This window comes from Lampris incognitus, chromosome 7 (genome assembly GCF_029633865.1).
Source record: "Lampris incognitus isolate fLamInc1 chromosome 7, fLamInc1.hap2, whole genome shotgun sequence".
Classification (NCBI taxonomy): domain Eukaryota; kingdom Metazoa; phylum Chordata; class Actinopteri; order Lampriformes; family Lampridae; genus Lampris; species Lampris incognitus.
In genome coordinates this window covers 1,482,158-1,504,446 of record NC_079217.1, presented here as the reverse complement: position 1 = coordinate 1,504,446, position 22,289 = coordinate 1,482,158, and the positions used below count along the sequence as shown (strand labels likewise).

The 22,289-nt window shown below is 42.3% G+C and overlaps 1 protein-coding gene across 1 annotated transcript in view; it reads left to right on the top strand.

The window, feature by feature from the left end:
• usp32 (ubiquitin specific peptidase 32) overlaps window positions 1-22,289 on the top strand; it is a 107,379-nt gene that overhangs the window by 11,561 nt on the left and 73,529 nt on the right. The window contains exon 2 of the mRNA XM_056283434.1: window positions 12,481-12,608. Coding sequence (XP_056139409.1) covers window positions 12,481-12,608 — 128 coding nt within the window. The remainder of the gene's footprint in view (window positions 1-12,480; window positions 12,609-22,289) is intronic.

The following is a 22,289-nucleotide window of genomic DNA, read 5'->3' as shown; positions in this document are numbered from 1 at the left end:
AGAAACGGGTCTGGTGGCTGTCTGAGGAGACATCTCAGTGGAGCACGAGGAGCAAGTCTTGATTGGGGTAGACAAAACTGCAATACCGGAGGGTGACAGAAAAGTAGAAAATTGCAGATCCATACTCAAGCTGGCTGAGTTAAAAGTAGAGACAAAGGCATCCGGGTGGCGTGACAATCTATTCTGTTGCCTACCAACACGAGGATCGGTGGTTCGAATCCCCGTGTTACCTCCGGCTTGGTCGGGCATCCCTACAGCCATAATTGGCCATGTCTGCAGGTGGGAAGCCAGATGGGGGTAAGTGTCCTGGTCGCTGCACTAGCGCTTACTCTGGTCGGTCGGAGTGCCTGTTTGGGGTGGAGGGGGAACTGGGGGGAATAGTGTGATGCTCCCATGCGCTATGTCCCCCGAGTGAAACTCCGTACTGTCGGGTGAAAAGAAGTGCCTGGCGATTCCACATGTATCGGAGGAGGCATGTGGTAGTCTGCAGCCCTTCCTGGATCGGCAGAGGGGGTGGAGCAGAGACCGGGACGGCTCGGAAAAGCGGGGTTAATTGGCCGGATACAATTGGGGAGAAAAAGAGGGGGAAAAAAAACAAAAAGAAAAGGGGGAGGGGAAAAGCAGAGACACTAGGGTTTTATAGGTGGTGGGGCGCTGTTTAGGTCCTACCACTTGATTGGGTGGTGAGGGAAATAATCTGCCTCAGGTGCTGAGGCGGAGCCTCGAAGGGTAAACCAATAGTGAGGCCCATTAGAGGGTGGAGTACGCGCGACATACAACTGCTTTTTTGTCTGTATTATTTGCTTCAGTGTACAGTCAAGGTCAAAATTATTAGCCCCTTTTATGAAATCAAACAAAACCCTTAACTTTTCCATGGAAATGACCATAACCAAAAGTTTTTATAGTTTAATGTCTTCCAAAAGAACAAAGAAAATCTCCACTAAGCTTGATTAAGATATTTAACTGATGTGCTGAATTGAAACAAGAAAAAACAAAAATGACAAGGCCAAAATTATTAGCCCTCTGACAATTAATAGTCAATAGTGTAACCCTTCTGACTCACAACTGACAACAAGCTCTTACGGTAGTTCCTAACTAGGTTGGCACATGTCTCTTGAGGGATCTTAGCCCATTCTCCCATGGCAAATTGTTCCAGCTCATCCAAATTGCGTGGTTTTCCAGCATGGACATTAACCTTGAGCTCCCGCCACAGATTCTCAATAGGATTGAGATCTGGGCTCTGAGAGGGCCACTCCAGGACCTTGATTTTGGTGTCCTTCAAAAAGTTTTGAACCAACTTGGATGTATTCGGGTCATTGTCTTGCTGGAAGACCCAGCAGCGACCTAAAGCTAGACTGGCAGCAGATTTCTTGACATATGTCAACATAATCTTCTTTCTTCATGATCCCATGCACCCGAACAAGGTTCCCTGTGCCTGAAGCAGCAAAACAGCCCTACAGCATTATGCTCCCACCACCATGTTTAACTGTGGCGACTGTGTTTTTAGGATTGAAGGCCTCTCCCTTCCTTTGCCAAACAAAAGCAACAGCCATGTGCCTAAACAGCTCAAGTTCAATCTCATCAGACCAAAGGACTGATGTTTCAAATGTTCACGGGCAAACTTCAGTCTGGCTCTGATGTGCCGCTGTGTGAGCAATGGAGTTTTTCTTGGACGATGACCTCGAAGCCCACCACGATGAAGAGCCCTCACAACAGTCTTACTTGAAACATCAAGTCCGGAAGGGGCCAGTTCAGCAACAATCATCTTGGCAGAGATCCGGGGAATGTTGTTGACATCTTTGACTATTTTCCTCTCCAATGTTTTTTAAATCTTGCAATCTTTCAACCACGCCAGGTTTGTTTCTAACAGAATTTGTCTCCTTGTGCTTTGCAATGATGCAACGCACAGCTGTTCTAAACACTGTGAAACTCTTGGAAATGGCAGCATAGCCTTCCCCCTTAAGATGAGCATCCACTATCTTCTTTCTGAGTTCCAGACTGATTTCTTTACTTTTTGGCATGATGAAATTACTTCTCACCAAGAATTTAAGGGTAGACCCTCTCAATCAAGTGTTCAAGTGCCACTAGCCCTGTTATTGGAGTCCCTTAAGTCAAGCTCAGTGCTGATTGATTGCTCAGGTGTGGTTTGAAAGCAAAAAAATCACATGGAGGCTGATAATTTTGACCACCTCAGTTTTCACTACATTTGGTATAAAGCAAACCTGAAGATTTATTTTACATTCCAAAATGTACCAAATAGGGGCCTTAACGTTGATGAATGTTTCACTATGTAAAGTTTTATGAATGATGCAAACATTGGGCAGAATTTTAGGGAAATGTTCCATAGTTCCTTGGGGGCTAATAATTTTGACCTTAACTGTAGCGCCAGCATTTGTTTGGGTCTGCATTTGTTAAGTGTTACCACCAGGGGTTGACTGATTATTGGCTGGTTATCCGATCCAATAGTCAGTATTTTTAGGATTATCGGAATTGTTTTTTTTATCTGATTGCCGATAAAATAAATTAATTTTAAAATGCGCTATTTTGGCTCTTATGCAGCCACCTCCTCTGTCTGTAGTCAGCACTGGGGTGTGTGGAGCAATATCCTGCCCACAGCACTGATTGGTTACACGTCACGAGTCATCAACTGTCGGTGTTGAGGGCTGCTGTGCCACAGACGGGCACAGAGGGACGTATTAACGGACTGGAGCAGCTCCGGTGAGCGAGCAGAGCTGTGTTTTGAAGGTAAGGCCGCAGATATTGCTGAAGTTGCAAAAAATATCACGAACTTATGATCTATATATATGACGACGAGCACGCCCAGTTTCCCAGTTACGCCACTGAAAATGCACAAATAACGATCTTTGTTGCAGTGCTGTACAGTTAACTATAATGAGATAGTAGTTTATTTATATAGCATTGTTCGAGTAACGTTTGTGCAACTGGAACTTATTTTACCCACCAATATTGCAACAAAAAAAACAAACATATATTTTCGGATTGGCAAGACCATACCAGATCAGTCAAGGCTGTATACGGGATTGGCTGAGGCCCTGGTTAACAATGGCCACCATTGGTACTGTGACCTCACAGGGTACCGATGAGAACTGTACAATCCGCTGTGGCGACCCCTGAAGAACAGGGAACAAGCTGAAAGAAGACGATATTGCAAACATAACATTACTCACCTGTATGAGTTGGTGGTCATGACGTAAACTAGTATTGCGTCTTGTAGCACTAACTTGAAACCGATGTTCATTTGTTGATGGTTTAAGATCATGCTGAAAAGTTGGAGTTTGTGTTAGTCTAAATTTTGACACCAACATTTTTACTGCAGGTGTATATTGGGTCCAAATATCAGTTATCCGTCTCCTTAATTACTAATAATTGGTATCGGTATCGGCCCTGGGAAAACCATATCTGTCGACCCCTACTTACCACTACCGCTTAATGCCTCTGTTTCTTCAGTGTTTTAGTGGACAAGGTATTTACACACAGCCACGCTGAAAAGACTTTTTCTTATCAAGTATTTTTGTTTTAGCCACGGGCTGTTGCTGCAGGCGTGTAGAATCTTTCTTTGCTTTTGCTTTAAAATGTCCTTAATCTAACCTGCTCACTTCAAGCAGTTCAAATATGTTTTGTGACATGTGTACCATACAGCCGAAACTGCAAAACCGGCAGTTTCCTAACATCACAAGAGGATTCAGCCACTTCATTGTTAGCTGGAGAGATGGAAAAGAAATGTTGCAAGTCATGGAATCTATTTTATATTGACATACCTGGATAATCATCGCTAGTTGTCCCTTACCCCTCAGTGGCAGAACACTGTGTGTGTGTGTGTGTGTGTGTGTGTGGTGGGGGGGTACGGCTTCATTTTGTTAGCTATGACAGAGCATGGCTGTGTGCCTGCTCAGGTCCACCGGTTTGCGTGGCTAGCAGGTTGAATAGTTGGTCTCATGCGCTTCAGCAAGTCCGCTCGTCGCTGCAGCAGCAGAGCAGCGTCCTCATGAAGTCCACAGCTTAGCTCATGTCAGCATGCTTCTGTTTTGTTGGACTTTATTTGAAATCCGGCTCATGGAATGAGCTCGTATTTTGTTGTTGTTATTATTATTGTAGTTTTTTGCTCGGTAGCCATCTTCAGATGCCAGAATTTTCCCTGTAATTCAATTCCCCCGCCATATCATGTGAGAAAGCAACCCCACAGCTTTTCTGGCCCGTGTGCCTTGTTGAGGCCAAAGCAGCGTGACAGTATATTGTAGTCACTGCTGGGCTACACAGATGAGGATGGGTTGTTGTTGGTTGTACTGTATGTGTTGTTGTACTGTATGTGTTGGTTGTACTGTATGTGCGGGTTGTACTGTGTGTGTTGTTGTACTGTGTGTGTTGGTTGTACTGTATGTGCAGGTTGTACTGTGTGCGGGTTGTAATGTACGTGTTGGTTGTACTGTGTGTGTTGGTTGAACTGTGTGTGTTGGTTGTACTGTATGTGTCTGTTGTACTGTATGTGCTGGTTGTACTGAATGTGTTGGTTGTACTGTATGTGTTGGTCGTACTGAGTGTGTGTTGGTTGTACTGTATGTGTTGGTTGTACTGTGTGTGCTGGTTGTACTGTGTGTGCTGGTTGTACTGAATGTGCTGATTGTACTGTACGTGTTGGTTGAACTGTGTGTGTTGGTTGTACTGTATGTGTCTGTTGTACTGTATGTGTTGGTTGTACTGTATGTGTTGGTTGTACTGAATGTGTTGGTTGTACTGAGTGTGTGTTGGTTGTACTGTATGTGTTGGTTGTACTGTGTGTGCTGATTGTACTGTGTGTGTTGGTTGTACTGTATGTGCTGGTTGTACTGTATGTGTCTGTTGTGCTGTATGTGTTGGTTGTACTGTGTGTGTTGGTTGTACTCTATGTGTTGTTGTACTGTATGTGTTGGTTGTACTGTGTGTGTTGGTTGTACTGTATGTGTTGTTGTACTGTATGTGTTGGTTGTACTGTATGTGCGGGTTGTACTGTGTGTGTTGTTGTACTGTGTGTGTTGGTTGTACTGTATGTGCAGGTTGTACTGTGTGCGGGTTGTAATGTACGTGTTGGTTGTACTGTGTGTGTTGGTTGAACTGTGTGTGTTGGTTGTACTGTATGTGTCTGTTGTACTGTATGTGCTGGTTGTACTGAATGTGTTGGTCGTACTGAGTGTGTGTTGGTTGTACTGTATGTGTTGGTTGTACTGTGTGTGCTGGTTGTACTGTGTGTGCTGGTTGTACTGAATGTGCTGATTGTACTGTACGTGTTGGTTGAACTGTGTGTGTTGGTTGTACTGTATGTGTCTGTTGTACTGTATGTGTTGGTTGTACTGAATGTGTTGGTTGTACTGAGTGTGTGTTGGTTGTACTGTGTGTGTTGGTTGTACTGTGTGTGTTGGTTGTACTGTATGTGTCTGTTGTGCTGTATGTGTCGGTTGTACTGTGTGTGTTGGTTGTACTGTGTTTGTTGGTTGTATTGTGTGTCCTGGTTGTACTGAATGTGCTGATTGAACTGTATGTGTTGGTTGTACTGTATGTGTCTGTTGTAATGTATGTGCTGGTTGTACTGAGTGTGTTGGTTGTACTGTATGTGCTGGTTGTACTGTATGTGTTGGTTGTACTGTATGTGCTGATTGTACTGTATGTGCTGGTTGTACTGTGTGTGTTGGTTGTACTGTATGTGCTGGTTGTACTGAATGTGTTGGTTGTACTGTATGTGCTGGTTGTACTGTATGTGCTGGTTGTACTGTGTGTGTTGGTTGTACTGTATGTGCTGGTTGTACTGAGTGTGTTGGTTGTACTGTGTGTGTTGGTTGTACTGTGTGTGTTGGTTGTACTGTATGTGTTGGTTGTACTGTGTGTGCTGGTTGTACTGTGTGTGTTGGTTGTACTGTGTGTGTTGGTTGTACTGTATGTGTTGGTTGTACTCTATGTGTTGGTTGTACTGTGTGTGTTGGTTGTACTGAATGTGTTGGTTGTACTCTATGTGTTGGTTGTACTGTGTGTGTTGGTTGTACTCTATGTGTTGGTTGTACTCTATGTGTTGGTTGTACTGTGTGTGTTGGTTGTACTGTATGTGTTGGTTGTACTCTGTGTTGGTTGTACTGTGTGTGTTGGTTGTACTGTGTGTGTTGGTTGTACTGTGTGTGTTGGTTGTACTGTATGTGTTGGTTGTACTGTGTGTGTTGGTTGTACTGTATGTGTTAAAGCCTGCAGAGGCAGGGAAGAAACATGTTTTTTCACACTGTCATGTTGGCCTCACCTTTTAAAGTGATGTTGGTTTTGTAAATAACTTTTGTATTACGTGCACGACAAACGAGAGTGTGGCCATCTATCTACCTACACTTGCTCCCCAACGGCTCAGCGCTTTTCTTTCTTCTTTTTTACTTTGTTAACCTTACTTAACCATACCTAGATTTTTCTTCCTTCTGACATCTAAAAAACAAATGTTGGCTCATTCATCTGTTTTTCTTTTTGTTTTTTTCTTTAGTGAGTACGTTTCGGGTGGTTTCATGTGGTCTGGGGTTTTTCTGTCAGTGTGCTGTTGGTGTATGGACAGTACCAGCCTGATATGTGCTACATCTTAAACTAAGTTTTGCATTTTAGAGTTATTGATTAAGAAATACTGATTGCGACTTTCACAAAGTCTACAAAGTTGTCATTAGTTGAGGTGTTTGTGAGCGGTGGTGTTTGTGAAAGGTGGTGTTTGAGCACCTGCCAGTTGCAGCCGTTTCCACCTCTCTTTGCATGACTGCTGCTTTTTCAGATGGCCGGCATTCTGGAGAGCGATGCATTCATCCATTTGTTTAATTGTTGTACCAAACGTGTTTCTGCACATTGGAAGTTAGTTCACTGACAGACAGGAGTGCTGATTAGACTTTGAAGATGCACTGATACCAAGTTTCTACTACTGCTACTGATACCATGTAGCTACTGCTACTGATACCATGTAGTTACTACTACTGATACCATGTAGCTACTGCTACTGATACCATGTAGTTACTACTACTGCTACTGATACCGTGTTTCTACTACTGTTACTGATACCATGTAGTTACTACTACTGATACCATGTAGTTACTACTACTGCTACTGATACCGTGTTTCTACTACTGCTACTGATACCATGTAGCTACTGCTACTGATACCATGTAGTCACTACTACTGATACCATGTAGTTACTACTACTGATGCCATGTAGTTACTACTGCTACTGATACCGTGTTTCTACTACTGCGACTGATACCATGTAGCTACTGATACCATGTAGTTACTACTACTGATACCATGTAGTTACTACTACTGCTACTGATTCCATGTAGTTACTACTACTGATACCATGTAGTTACTACTACTGCTACTGATACCGTGTTTCTACTACTGCTACTGATACCATGTAGTTACTACTACTGATACCATGTAGTTACTACTGCTACTGATACCGTGTTTCTACTACTGCTACTGATACCATGTAGTTACTGCTACTGATACCATGTAGTTACTACTACTGATACCATGTAGTTACTACTGCTACTGATACCGTGTTTCTACTACTGCTACTGATTCCATGTAGTTACTACTGCTACTGAGTCCTAGTACTACACTTAATGCAGCGGTTGAAACAGAGTCCTGGTCTGATTAATTACTTCAGTGTCCAATGTAACATTTTTTCCCTACTGGCCCTTTGTACATTTTCACTGGCCCTGCAGCCAAAAAATGAAAATAACTTTTTTCCCCATAATTTTAAAGATTTATTCTTTGTATAAAATACAATAAATCCGTTTCCTCATATAATGTCAAGTAAAATAAAATTGATTCTTACATATAACTGATTAATTTCTATAACATTTTGACATTTAATGTTTTTAACGATATTTTTATAACGTTTGTGTGTCTCTGACATGTCACATGGGTGATATATTGGGACCCCTTTTCCACTGCGTTCTACTTTAGAAGAGTAGCCGCCTTTTCAGAAATTCTGAAGGGCTGCTCACTCTCATGTAGGCTGTGTGAATAGAATTTGCCCGTCTTACCCAGATGTTAAGTGGGCCTGGTGACGGGTTGTCCACCATCTGCTTGACTAGCATATACACTGCAAGTGGCTTTTAATTTTGTTGTGTGCACCGAGAGCATGTTTTCGATAATTTGTCAGTCCCTTTAAAAGATGTTCGGCCTTTGCAGGGAATCGCCGACGAACTGCAAAGTAGGGATGCTCGATCAGTGTTTTTGGGGCTGATCGCTGGAATCAGAATACGCCAATGTTGATCACAGAGTGGGGGTGGGGTGTTCCATTTAAAGTGTTCTGTTTCTTGTGTAACATTATTTATTTATTTATTTATTCACTATTTCTAGCAATAAAAGTAACTATTCTCTACAGCATTGCAGAAATATTATAATTAAGAGCTGAGAAAGTATCATAAATTGACAAAAACATTTTATTGGAAAGCAACATGTGCAACATCTTCCATTCTCTTATTGTGTCATGTAGCTTATGAAGAAACTAAAACCAGTATAATAACCTATGCTCAGTTAAAGAGCAGTGTAGCAAGTGTTTTAGCCGTACTATGGAGTAAACGTTAAATTGTGCTCAACACTATGCACTGTTTCAATGCATAAGAAAGCTTTATAGCCTATATAAGGCAATAAAAATCAATTTCAGCAGATGGAAGAAAATACAGGACCTTTCTAAATTTAGGCCTATAATTTTAGACAATATAAAACGGCAACAAAGAGGTTCGAGCCAAATACTGTATAAAGCATTCCTCAACATTGACATGTTTTTAGAATCTGTCATGGCTACCATTCTTTAGCTCAGCCTACTTCTTAAGGATTGACAGCAAATTTTTATTTATAAATATAAGCATCTCTGCATTTTTGGAACGCAGCCTGTTCCTCTTCATCTACAACATTCGCCGATGTGCTAAAAAGTTGCTCGCTGTCTACACTTGTGCACGGCACACACAGGTAGACTCGTGCTGCTTCTGCGAGTGGAGAGAACCGGCTTTTTTTGTCCTGCCAGAAAGCAAGCGGCTGTCCGCTTTGTGGGATGGGAGGCCCCGACAAGTAGAGGTTCATCTGTGATGCGGGTTCGTTGCTGTTGTCGCCACCACCGTGTTTTACATGTTGATCCAGTAATTCAGCATACGTGGCCTGCAAACAGCTAGCTCGTGTTACTTCCTCTGGGGGCTCGGGGCCGCTCGCCCCCGAACTGTTCTCATCATTCTTCTGTTCCGGGATGGAGCCTGAACAGGCAGCTAGGATACCCGAAAGCAGAACACGGAGCCGTGACTTGAGTGTGTCTGGGAAATATTGGTCTTTATAGCTTTGTATTAACAAAACAAAAAAAAGAAAATGTCAGGTTTATTTTGTACATTTTTGTAGGTTAGGCTGTTTGCGTTTTTATAGCCCATCTTATTAAATTGCACAATTCTTACAAGTGTTTCTTATTTTTAAAGCAAAGTTAGATGAATTTTAAGAAAATGACACTTATAGCATTCCTTTTACCAATAGCCTACTTATTTTTTATCAACAATTTCACCTACATAACAAAATTATTTATGAAGTAGGTCTAACCAGAAATGTCCACATTGAATAACAGGAATGAATTGGCCAGCACTTGCTGACACAGATATAAGCACCTGTTTTGTAATTATAAATAAATCACAACAATAGAGAAATACCATTAACCTTGTATGCAACCTAATCCCCCCCCCCCCATTGGACCATTAGCGATCACATGTTTTTGAATTTTTGAATGTCACCTCTCCCTTCCCCATTGGACGTTGTGTACGTGATGTGCATGACGAGGCAGGAGATGGTATGTTCTGTCACAGTAGCTTTACTGATGCTGATGATGCTTATGGCAGGAAACAGGCTTGTACTGTCTCATAGAGAATTTACTTGACCCACTGCATTATTCTGCTCCTTATTTGATGAGCACTTTCCCTACCGTTGAGTGTTTCATTTATATATATATATATACACACACACACACACACACACACACACACACACACACACACACATACATACATTATCCAAACCACTTATCCTGCTCTCAGGGTCGTGGGGATGCTGGAGCCTATCCCAGCAGTCACTGGGCGGCAGGCCATCACAGGGCCCACACATAATAAAAAGATAGATGTAGGGAAAAAAACTTACAACAACAACATTTTTTTTTCTTTTATGTCCCTACTCGGTTGATAGGGATGAGTTATGGGAGGGAGAACGGGGGGGGGGGTTTGCTGTGTTTGAGATAATTGTTATTGATTGTATAATATGATGTGATTTGCAAGCTATAAAAACGTTAACTGGTTTTACTGACTGTGCTGGCTTGGCTTTCTATTCTTCTATTTGATGAATTCTCAAATGTCTGAGGTTCATGGTTTTATAATGTCGTTGTTGTGGTCAGCTACGAGGGATTTCTGCTTCACACACGTTGTATATAGTGATTTATTGTCTTTTTCAGATACCTTGTAGAACTGCCAGACCAGTGAAGCCATTTTAGCGAGCTCATTTTGCCGCGCACAGAGAAATGTCTCACATTTTCTGCATCATCTAATCTGCTTTTCTGATCAGCCTTTATAGAGAGCTCCGATCAAACTATTTAGAATGAATATTGGCCGACAATGATTGGCAGCCGATCAATCAGAGCATCTTTAGTGCAAAACATACCACAGCCGCTGTTTTCCACCCAGGAGTATTGTTGCTTCCACAAAAGTAGAAAGCCCTTCTTTCTTTTCGTGGCCTCGTAGGTTTCTTTCGCGGACATTTGTTTTGTGTACTGGTGTGAGTATAATGGATGAATGATGCTTGGGTGGGAAAGATTGCCAGGCCGGACCAGTGACTGGCCAGTCAACCTGCCTTGTATAAAATTTTTCTGGCCCTCATCAGTTATGTTGGACTTTTTGCTGAAAAATACATATTAGACTATTCTTTTGAGGTCACTGGAAGGAAAATGTCTAAAGTAGTGATCTGATTAAGTCAATAAGATAGTTCTAATATCCATCTATGTGTAGAAAATCATTACACAGTTCTTTGATTTATGAAAGTTACATGTGGCTCTTGGTATTAAATTCAAGTGAAGGTGTCCAGTAGCATATGGGTGGTGGGTACTTTCAAAGAGATGGAACCAGTGGAATACTCTTATATGGGAGATTAACATTGGGATCAATGCTTGCAAATGGGAGCCAAGGTTTAAAGAGGCTGTAAATGTATTTGAGTTACCTCAGTTATGTGAATGTTAATGAAATGGACTGCTTATTGGTGAATTTATTGCTTGATAATTCTTACAGATTTTAAATGAGTACAGATTTTTCATCAATGTGAACACAACGGTATTGGTACAGTTAGACACTACTTTGACAATTGATGTAACAGAAATGTAGTGTAATGCTTGTCTCTCACTGACCAATAACTGTTATTGCGTCAGCAAAACAATTGTTCAGTAAAACTAGGGGAACCACCTGTGACACACACGGGGGAACTTTTTTGGCGTTGTTAGGCAGATGTTAGTTGGGGGAAAAAAGACATTTCCATCATTAGGTGTAAGTACTAGCTACGAGTGTGTAAACATGCACACATATGCACATCCCCTATGCTCAAACCTCAACATTGTCCACACATGTGCACATATACTCACAAATTATGGGCTCTAATCCTGCAATGTGACCACTGCAAAGACCATGATTCATCATGTCATAAATGACATGATGAATAATGAGTGCCCAGGTAGAGCACAGGAACAGTCAATGATAAATTACAATAAACTTCAAAATAGTTCTTAATTCATTACTCTAGTCTACATAATTTCTTTTAATGATTGTCTAGTGATACCTTCAGCTATCGTTAGAACTGGATGGGAAAATTTAAAGTTCATTTTTGGGACTTGGCTGTCCATGACGTCTTCTTTTTCATGGTCAGTGGCCATTACAAACCCTTTTATTTCTAGGATTTTCAAGGCAAAACATTGCCAAGATTAATCTGATTGCTTATTTTGTCCCCAGAACACCCGTTTGTATATTGCATGTCGACCTCAGGATGATGCAGAATGCTTGGCAGAGAATAGTCTTTCAAGAATTTATTGGAAACATACACAGTCTGACATGCAGCAAACTTATAAGACAGCTGATATTGCACAGTCTGCACTGCCTTTACCCAGGATCTTGTTGGGATGGTATTGCACAATCTGATATGCAAATAAAGTGAAACATAGCTAATATTATACAGTCTGCATCAGCCTTAACTGTTTTTGCAAGTCAAATACAACTCACTGCCTGTGCTCATGAATGCTGAAGGTGGGAACAGACAGAGTTGTTTCAGCATGCATAAGACAGGATGAAAAGAATGATGAATTTTACCTCACACTACTGTCTTTTTTTGGGGGGGGGGTGTTTAAGAAGTCAGTTCTGTCTTGAGGGCCTGACGTATCTGTTTTAATTGCTTCTTTCTCCTCTTCCTCTCTAGTCACTGATGTGGAGTTGAAGCGGCTTAAGGATGCTTTCAAAAGAACTAGTGGTCTGTCTTATTACATGACCCAGCAGTGCTTCTACAGGGAGGTGCTGGGAGATGGAGTTCCCCCTAAGGTAGCAGAGGTATGTACAGAGGCCACACACAAAACCTCAGAGACAAACATTTTTGAATTGGAAAAACAACTAATAAACACGCTGCATACACCAATAAAACCAGCAAAACCTTGGAAAAAAAACATGCACCAAGCAGGGGATCCAGCTTTTCATGCCCCACGTATTGGTGAAACATGTCGTATGCTAGAAAAGCAAGGATATACAGTTGAAGTCAAAAGTTTACGTACACTTTCAAAAGGACATGTATGTCATGGCAGTCTTGGGATTTCAGTGATTTCTACAACTGTCCTTTTTCTATGGCAGAATGATTGGAACACACTTCTTTGTCACAAAACAATTCACAAATTTAATTATTTTATAAGTATAATCTGAAAATGAGGCAAAATCTGCTGGGTCAAAAATATAAATATAGCACACCCGATATTTGGTTGTCATGTCCCTTAGCCCTTTTCACCTCGATCAACTGTTTTTGATAGCATCAACAAGTTTCTGGCAAAACTCTGGTTGCACATTTGACCACTCTTCTTGGATGAACTGGGGTAGTTCAACCAAATTTGTCAGCTTTCTGGCACGAACTTGTCTTTTCAGTATATTCCACATATTCTCAATAGGATTTAGGTCAAGAATTTGGGAAGCCCATTCTAAAACCTTAATTTTTAGCTCGATTTAGCCATTCGAAAACAATTTTTGATGTGTGTTTTGGGTCACTGTCCTGTTGAAGCACCCAATTATATCCAAGTTTAAATCTTTTGGCTGATGGTTTGAGGTGGTGTTGAAGAAATTGAGGTAATCTTCCTACCTCATTGTTCCATCCACTTTCTGCAATGCACCAGTTCCACCTGAGAGCATGATGCTACCACCACCATGCTTGATAGTGGGTATAGTGTTTTCGGGGTCGAATACCTCACCTTTTCTCCTCCTAACATAAGTCTGGTCATTGTGGCGGACCACAAAACTTTGCTCCAGAAGGCCTTTTCTTTGTCCGTGTAATCCGCTACAAACTTCAGTCGAGCTTGGAGGTGCTGATTTTTGGAGCACAGTAGCCTCTCAGTGTCTTGCATGACAGCCCCTCAGCCCATGGTGACGTAAAACTCGCTTGGCTATGGATAATGACACCTGTGTTCCAGCAGCCTCCAATTCATGCCATACCTATTTGTGATGATTTTTGGATGATATTTGTCTCGGGCTGGGCGATTAATCAGATTTTATTTTCAGTTACGATTTTGGCTTCCAAGGGTTATGAAAATATAATCGAGATCAAACCTTTATTGTGCCACATTCCGTTTCACAATGATGCTCTTGTTTCATCTTGTGTTTTCAATCCAGCGTTCCCCTTTCCTCTACAGCGGTGTGCTTTCACCCCATCCTTAAAGCCCAAACACACTCTCAGCCTGGCTGTGGCATGTTTAGTTCAGCTCGAACCAAGATGAAGTAAAGAGAGCTTTTGATTGACAAGAAAGATAAAAGCAATTCCGCTGTTTGGGAACACTTTGGTTTCAAGGATTCCGACAGGGAACAACAGCAAATATTGTGCAAGATTTGTTACACAGTGCTGTCTGCACCACAAGGCATCATCATCATAATCAGGTCGAGCATCCTCGGATGCACCACAAGGCCGTACCACCAATTTGGTTAATTATCTGAAATTCAATCACAAAGTGGTCTATGACCAAGCAATAAAGGAGCAAAAAATAGAGAGCCTTCTTCCACCACAACATAGTCATCAGTTAAGGACACTATAATTCACGCTTCACGCGCTAGTTCAATCCCATCAAGGAGGACTGTGGGGTGGGAATCTACTAGTTGGCTCATAGGGGCCCTGGTTTGAGGGAAAGCGGGTTTGAAATTGTAAAATACCTGTTCTTTTATGGTTGTGCTTTTGTGTTACATCCTTGTGCTAATAAAATATTATAATGCAACCAGTTACCCATCAAAGACTCTCAAGTTTTTCAGTTGAATTATATTTAAAGTTCAGGAAAATCCATTGTTAAAAAAACAAAGAATGTTTTTAAAAGTTGAATAAATGCATGATGTTTCCAAAGTCAATGAGTAATCGTGTTAAATAATTGTGATCTCAGTTTTGACCAAAATAATTGTGACTGATTTTTGCCGTAATGGAGCAGCTCTACATCTGACCATCCAGATCAGTTTTCTCTCAGCAGAAGGTGACCATTTTCATTTTCTTCTTGATCTTGGCAAAGAGACCACTGTTCCATGTACTTTGTACTTGCAAGCAGTTGCTTGTAAAGATGATCTAGGGACCTGAAGTTTGTTGGAAATGGCTCCAAGTGACGTGTGAATCTCTGATCTGCATGCCCAGATCTAGTATACCTAGCTCCTTAAACTTTCTTATCGTAATGCCTGTGGCTACGTCCAAAAGTTACAGTCAAACTAGCCTTGGTTATATGGGTAGAGAGAACTCAACAGCTGTAGGCAGTCAGAGTCCACACAAGAGGTTAAGAGGCCATGCCACAAAGTTAGGTGGAATTATAGAACTTTCTACACCACCGGATTAATAATCTAAAACGATGTATGTATATTTTTGACCCAGCAGATTTTGTCATACTTGCAGAAAACCCACAATACCTTTCTAAAACAGCTAAATTTAGTGAATGTTTTTTGTGATTAAACAAGTATGTGCTCCAGTGATTTTGTCATAGAAAAAGAACAGTTGTAGAAATCCTTGAAATCCCAAGACTGCCATGACATACATGTCCTTTACAAGTGTATGTAACCTTTGGACTTCAGCTGTATATGGATGGTTGCCGCCTCATAGCTCTCCAACACCAAGAATTCTGGAATTCTACAGAATAAAAACTGACAAACCAGGTGCCTAGCTCAAGATTCAGTTAGTTATATTTAAGATTCAGTTAGTTATATTTCTGGAAATGGTACATGGCATAATTTAGCGTGGGCAGGTAGTCATTGTACATGGCATAATTTAGCCTGGGCAGGTAGTCATGGTACATGGCATAATTTAGATTGGGGAGGTAGTCATGGTACATGGCATAATTTAGACTGGGGAGGTAGTCATGGTACATGGCATAATTTAGACTGGGGAGGTAGTCATGGTACATGGCATAATTTAGCCTGGGGAGGTATTCATGGTACATGGCATAATTTAGACTGGGGAGGTAGTCATGGTACATGGCATAATTTAGACTGGGCAGGTAGTCATGGTACATGGCATAATTTAGACTGGTGAGGTAGTCATGGTACATGGCATAATTTAGCCTGGGCAGGTAGTCATGGTACTTGGCATAATTTAGCCTGGGCAGGTAGTCATGGTACATGGCATAATTTAGCCTGGGGAGGTAGTCATGGTACATGGCATAATTTAGCCTGGGCAGGTAGTCATGGTACATGGCATAATTTAGCCTGGGCAGGTAGTCATGGTACATGGCATAATTTAGCCTGGGCAGGTAGTCATGGTACTTGGCATAATTTAGCCTGGGGAGGTAGTCATGGTACATGGCATAATTTAGCCTGGGCAGGTAGTCATGGTACATGGCATAATTTAGCCTGGGGAGGTAGTCATGGTACATGGGATAATTTAGACTTGGGAGGTAGTCATGGTACATGGCATAATTTAGCCTGGGGAGGTAGTCATGGTACATGGCATAATTTAGCCTGGGCAGGTAGTCATGGTACATGGCATAATTTAGCCTGGGCAGGTAGTCATGGTACATGGCATAATTTAGCCTGGGGAGGTAGTCATGGTACATGGGATAATTTAGCCTGGGCAGGTAGTCATGGTACATGGCATAATTTAGCCTGGGGAGGTAGTCATGGTACATGGCATAATTTAGCCTGGGCAGGTAGTCATGGTACATGGCATAATTTAGCCTGGGCAGGTAGTCATGGTACATGGCATAATTTAGACTGGGCAGGTAGTCATGGTACATGGCATAATTTAGACTGGGGAGGTAGTCATGGTACATGGCATAATTTAGCCTGGGCAGGTAGTCATGGTACATGGCATAATTTAGCCTGGGCAGGTAGTCATGGTACATGGCATAATTTAGCCTGGGCAGGTAGTCATGGTACATGGCATAATTTAGCCTGGGCAGGTAGTCATGGTACATGGCATAATTTAGCCTGGGGAGGTAGTCATGGTACATGGCATAATTGTTTATGTGTTGCGTGGGATATCTCACACATTTCACAAGCTACCGATTGGAATTTGATGAATGCACTACTGTCTCCCTGTGTTTCTTTAAGGGGTAGTAAACTTGTTTTTACACTTTTTTTGAGCTGAAAAATGTTGGTATGAGTGTAGGATGATAGAACTAGTAGCTCTCATGATAGAATCAGCAAAAAATGAGACGCATATGGCCGCTATGAGAGAGAAATTTCTTCATGGTCGTCCCAGGTCATCCTCTGTGTAGAGTTTGCATGTTCTCCCCGTGTCTGTGTGGGTTTCCTCCGGGTGCTCTGGTTTCCTCCCACAGTCCAAAGACATGTAGGTCAGGTGAATCGGCCGTACTAAATTGTCCCTAGGTGTGAGTGTGTGTGTGTGTGTGTCTGTGTCTGTGTCTGTGTGTCGGTCCTGTGATGGCTTGGCGACCTGTCCAGGGTGTCTCCCCGCCCGCTGCCCAGTGACTGCTGGGATAGGCTCCAGCGTCCCTGCGACCCTGAGAGCAGGATAAGCGGTTTGGATAATGGATGGATGGACATTTATATAGTGTCTTTTTAGACACCCAAAGTGCTTCACTTTGAAGGGGGTAACTCGCCTCAACCACCACCAATGTGTAGCACTCACCTGGGTGATGCACGGCAGCCGTTTTGCACCAGAACGCTCACCACACATCAGCTTGAGGTGGAGAGGGAGGAATCATTGAGGCAGTTACATGGGGGATGATTAGGTGGCCAGATGGAGAGAGCCATGTTGGGAATTTTGCCAGGACAGCAGGGGACCTCCTACTCTTTGTGATAAGTGCCATGGGATCTTTAATTACCGTAGTGAGTCAGGACCTCAGTTTAACGTCTCATCCAAAGGATGGCTGAGTGAGGTGGCTGGTGTCCTTAATGATGTTTTTGTCTTTCCTTTTACAACAAGTGGTTTAAATATTATGAAGTTGTGATAGATCCATGCCAGTGATTTTTGCTGCTGTCTTTACAGTCCCTTGAAACAGTCTGCAGTCCTGAGCAGTCAGGTTGCCAAACCACACTATGATACAGCCTGTCAACACACTCAATGGTACTGCGATAAAAGTTCATAATCTTGAGATGCCTAAGAAAATACAGTCTCTGCTGTGCCTTCTTGAAGATGCAACTGGTGTTGAGAGACCATGTGAGGGTGTCTGTGATGTGCCTAAAACTCCACAATTTCAACAGATGACTCATTGATGGAAATAGGAATGTGAGTTTCTCTGATCTTTCTAAAGTCAACTATGATTTCTTTTGTCTTATTGACATTTAGAGAGAGGTTGTTATCTTGGTACTGGAGAAGAGAGTCAGGAGTGATTTGTGACAGAAGGGTACCAGCAAGAGTTAAAGGGAAGGTTTACAAGATGGTAGTGAGACCAGCTATGTTGTATGGTTTGGAGACAGTGGCACTGATGAAAAGACAGGAGGTGGAGCTGGAGGTGGCAGAGATGAAGATGCTATGATTTTCACTGGGAGTGATGAAGAAGGACAGGATTAGGAACGAGTATATTAGAGGGACAGCTCAGGTTGGACGGTTTGGAGACAAAGAAAGAGAGACAAGATGGAGATGGTTTGGACATGTGTGGAGGAGAGATGCTGGGTATATTGGGAGAAGGATGCTGAATATGGAGCTGCCAGGGAAGAGGAGAAGAGGAAGGCCACAGAGGAGGTTTATGGATGTGGTGAGAGAGGACATGCCGGGGGCTGGTGTGACAGAGGAAGCTGCAGAAGACAGCAAGAAATGGAAATGGATGATCCACTGTGGCGCCCCCTAACGGGAGCAGCCGAAAGTAGTAGTAGATGTACAAGCAACGTCTCTACATTGGCACTCAACCGTGTTGTTATCATGGCACCATATAGTTAAATCTTCCACCTCCCTCCTATAGGCCCTCTCAATACTCTCACTTATCAGTCAATCACTGTGGTGTCATCTGGGAATGTAATGATGCTGTTGTTGTCATATTTGGCAACACAGCCGTGTGTAAACAGACTGTACAAGAGAGGACTGAGACAGCAGCCCTGCGGTGCACCGGTCCTAAGAACTAATGTGGATGAGAATGTTTCACCCATTCTCACAGTCTGGGGCCTGCCGTTCAAGAAGTCAAATAGCCAATTACAGATAGAGCTGCTCAGACCAGACCTCTGAGTTTCAACACCAGTTTACATGGTACAGTTATATTTAAAGTAGAGCTGTAATCAGTAAACAACATTCTGACATAGCCGTTTTTATTTTCAAGGTGTACTGAAGCAGTATGCAGAACAAGCGAGATAGCGCCATCTACAGGTCTAATGGAACAGTGGGCAAGCTGTAATGGGTCAAGGGTATCAGGAACGTTACATAAAGAATATGATATAACCAATCTTTCCAGGCACGTCATAATAACAGAGGTCAAAACAACAGGTGGGTAATCATTAAGGCAAGAGACGGGTGTTTTCTTAGGTACAGGCACAATGGGGGGTTTCTTAAAACACAGTGACACTACACACAATGACAATGATGGTTAAGAATGCCAGTAAAAACCTGAGATAGCTTAGTGTAGCATGCACTGAGGAAATGGGAAGGGATGCCATCTGGGCCAGCAGCTTTATGAGCTTTAACCCCTTTAAAAGTTTTACTCACCTCAGCTTCTGTCACCTGTAGATGGGCTTCATCAGGTGGGCACTGTGCTGCTGTCACTGGGTCCAAGTTGTGAGCTTCAGAGCAGGCATAAAAGTTGTTCAGCTATTCCAGGAGAGAGGCAGAGGTGTTGATAGCTACACTGGGTTTAGATTTATAGTCTGTAATCACCCGTAGCCCCTGGTGCAGCTCACCAGGAGAGGTGGAGGTATGCACTGGAGAGAAGAGGAATGAAAGTCAGGAGGAGCAAGATGGAATACCTATGCTTGAATGAGAGGGAGGACAGCGGAAAGGTGAGGATGCAAAGAGTAGAGGTGACGAAGGCATTTGAGTTTAAATACTTGGGGTCAACTGTCCAAAGTAACAGGGAGTGCAGAAGAGAGGTGAAGAAGAGGGTGCAGGCAGGGTGGAGTGGTTGGAGAAGAGTGTCAGGAGTGATGTGTGACAGAAGGGTACCAGCAAGAGTTAAAGGGAAGGTTTACAAGATGATAGTGAGACCAGCTATGTTATATGGTTTGGAGACAGTGGCACCGATGAAAAGACAGGAGGAGGAGCTGGAGGTGGCAGAGTTGAAGATACTAAGATTTTCATTGGGAGTGACGAAGAAGGACAGGATTAGGAATGAGCATATACATATGACAGAGGAAGATGCAAAGGGCAGGAAGGAATGGAAATCGGTGATCCGCTGTGGCGGCCCCTAACAGTAGCAGCTGAAAGTAGTAGTAGAATCACCTGCAGCCCCTCCACATTTGCTGCGAGTCACAGCCACTGTATTCATTTTCCAGTTTGTCCCTTTATTGTCTTTTAGCAGCTTTGATGGCTCTCCTTAAGTCATACCAGGATTTTTCTGTAGTATTCCTTGTCCCCTGTTTCAAAAGCAGTGGTATGCTCCCTCAACCTCAGGCAAATGTCGCTGTTCATCCAGGGCTTCTGGTTCGGTAGGTGCGAGTAGTCTGTAATGGGATACAGTTATCCACACAGAATCTAGCAGAGCCAGTGAAAAGTCGTATCTTTAATATCACAATCCAAATCATATCCATAACATTAACTACTCTTATGAAGCGCAGACCAAAGTTTTGGTGAGCAGCCATAAAGAGAACAGAGATGGGGGGACATCGGCTCCACGGAAAAGAGATGGCATCAGATTTGTAATTAAGGATATAAAAATTACCTCGTCACTCATGCTGACTAATGGGGCTCAGCGGGTGGACATGCCGCTCCACCAGAAACATCTCTACATGCACTGTAGTTGCAGATTCTAGAGATTATTTTTATATCATCTTAGTTGTGATAGTTTAAATCGGCGTAGTATCACTGTAGGAAAAAACATCGATCATCCTTTCAGTCGTCAATATACAGTCCGATCGCACAAGCCTATCATCATCATGTTTCAAATGCTCAAATAACAACAAATAACAACAAATAATGAATATTCACATGCACACAGGGCCCAGCTAAACATATTGAATGGAACCAGTTTTGTTTTTTTTGTTGTTGTTGTCAAATATCGTGCCATTCATTACAGTTTATGCAGTGCAGTGTCACAGTTTGATTTTACTGAAGTTGCTACTCATTCTAACCAAACAGTTTTTAATCTTATGATTGTCATGTTATTCAGTTTTATAGTTACCACTTCCAATACACACAGTAGTGTGTTTGCACAGTAATGTAATCCAGGCTATCCTTGTTTTGTTGCACCTGGTCATAGGCTACAAGGTAGTATAAATCAGTGGATCAAAATGGCCATTAGACTGTGTGGTTAAGTCTCTGGAGTTGGCAGGCTAAACTGAGATCAATAAAACTCTTAGAGCCACTCCCTGTGCCCAAATGAACCTCTCCTTAAAGAAGGCTGGCTTCCTTAATTAACAGACCCTTTGATTTGCTCCAGTGATGCTAGCTCAGTGCAGTAAGTCACACAAACGGCATTTTATTGGCTGTTGGTTGTTTTTAACCACTGAAACAATGCCTCGTGCATGACTTGACAATATTCCAAAAACTGGTACAGATATTCTTTGTTAAAAATAAATTACAGAAGCAGAAAATATATTAATTATTCATTCATTCATTCATCCATTATCCAAACCGCTTATCCTGCTCTCCGGGTCACAGGGATGCTGGAGCCTATCCCAGCAGTCACTGGGCAGCAGACAGGGAGACACCCTGGGCAGGCCGCCAGACCATCACAGGGCTGACACATTCACACATGTCAATATTAATATTATATTAACTAATTAATTATATGAAAAGGTTATATATGTATATATAAATTAGATAATTATATTAATTATATATATAATTATATATTAATATAATTAATAATAATAATAGTAATGATAATAATAATAATTATTGTTATTATTGTTATTTATTTACATAGCACCTTTCCATAGCACAAAGATAGACAACTGCATACACACCCAAGAAAACAATACATAACACTAGCAGCAACAGTACACTACATGAGGGGCAATAGAAACACCAACAAACATGCAAGACAAAAAGGTCTGGGCAGCTCTGTGAAAAGTAAAGAGTCCTTAACGAGATGGTGCTGTACAGACAATGTCTGACCCCCTCCACCAGATGGAGGGATGAGTGGCAGGTGAAGGGCAGTGCGCTGTACAGAAGCATCAAATTGAGCGATGCACACACACGGGCAACAAACAACTTCCAGTCCGGCGCAGAAGCTGTAGGTCAAGTAGTTAGAAGACGAGCACAGGAGTCCAGACCCGGAAGCCATTTCCACAAACACACAAGCGCCCTGGTAGGAACAAGGGGCACTGATTCCCACACAAAAACGGTCTAAAGCCAATGAAGCAGGCAAGGATTTAGTGTTACTTGTCCCGATTCTGTTTACTGAAAACCGCTGGAGTCACCATAAAGTTGCTCAGTAATTCATCTATTCCCCATAGCTTCATGGTGGGCAC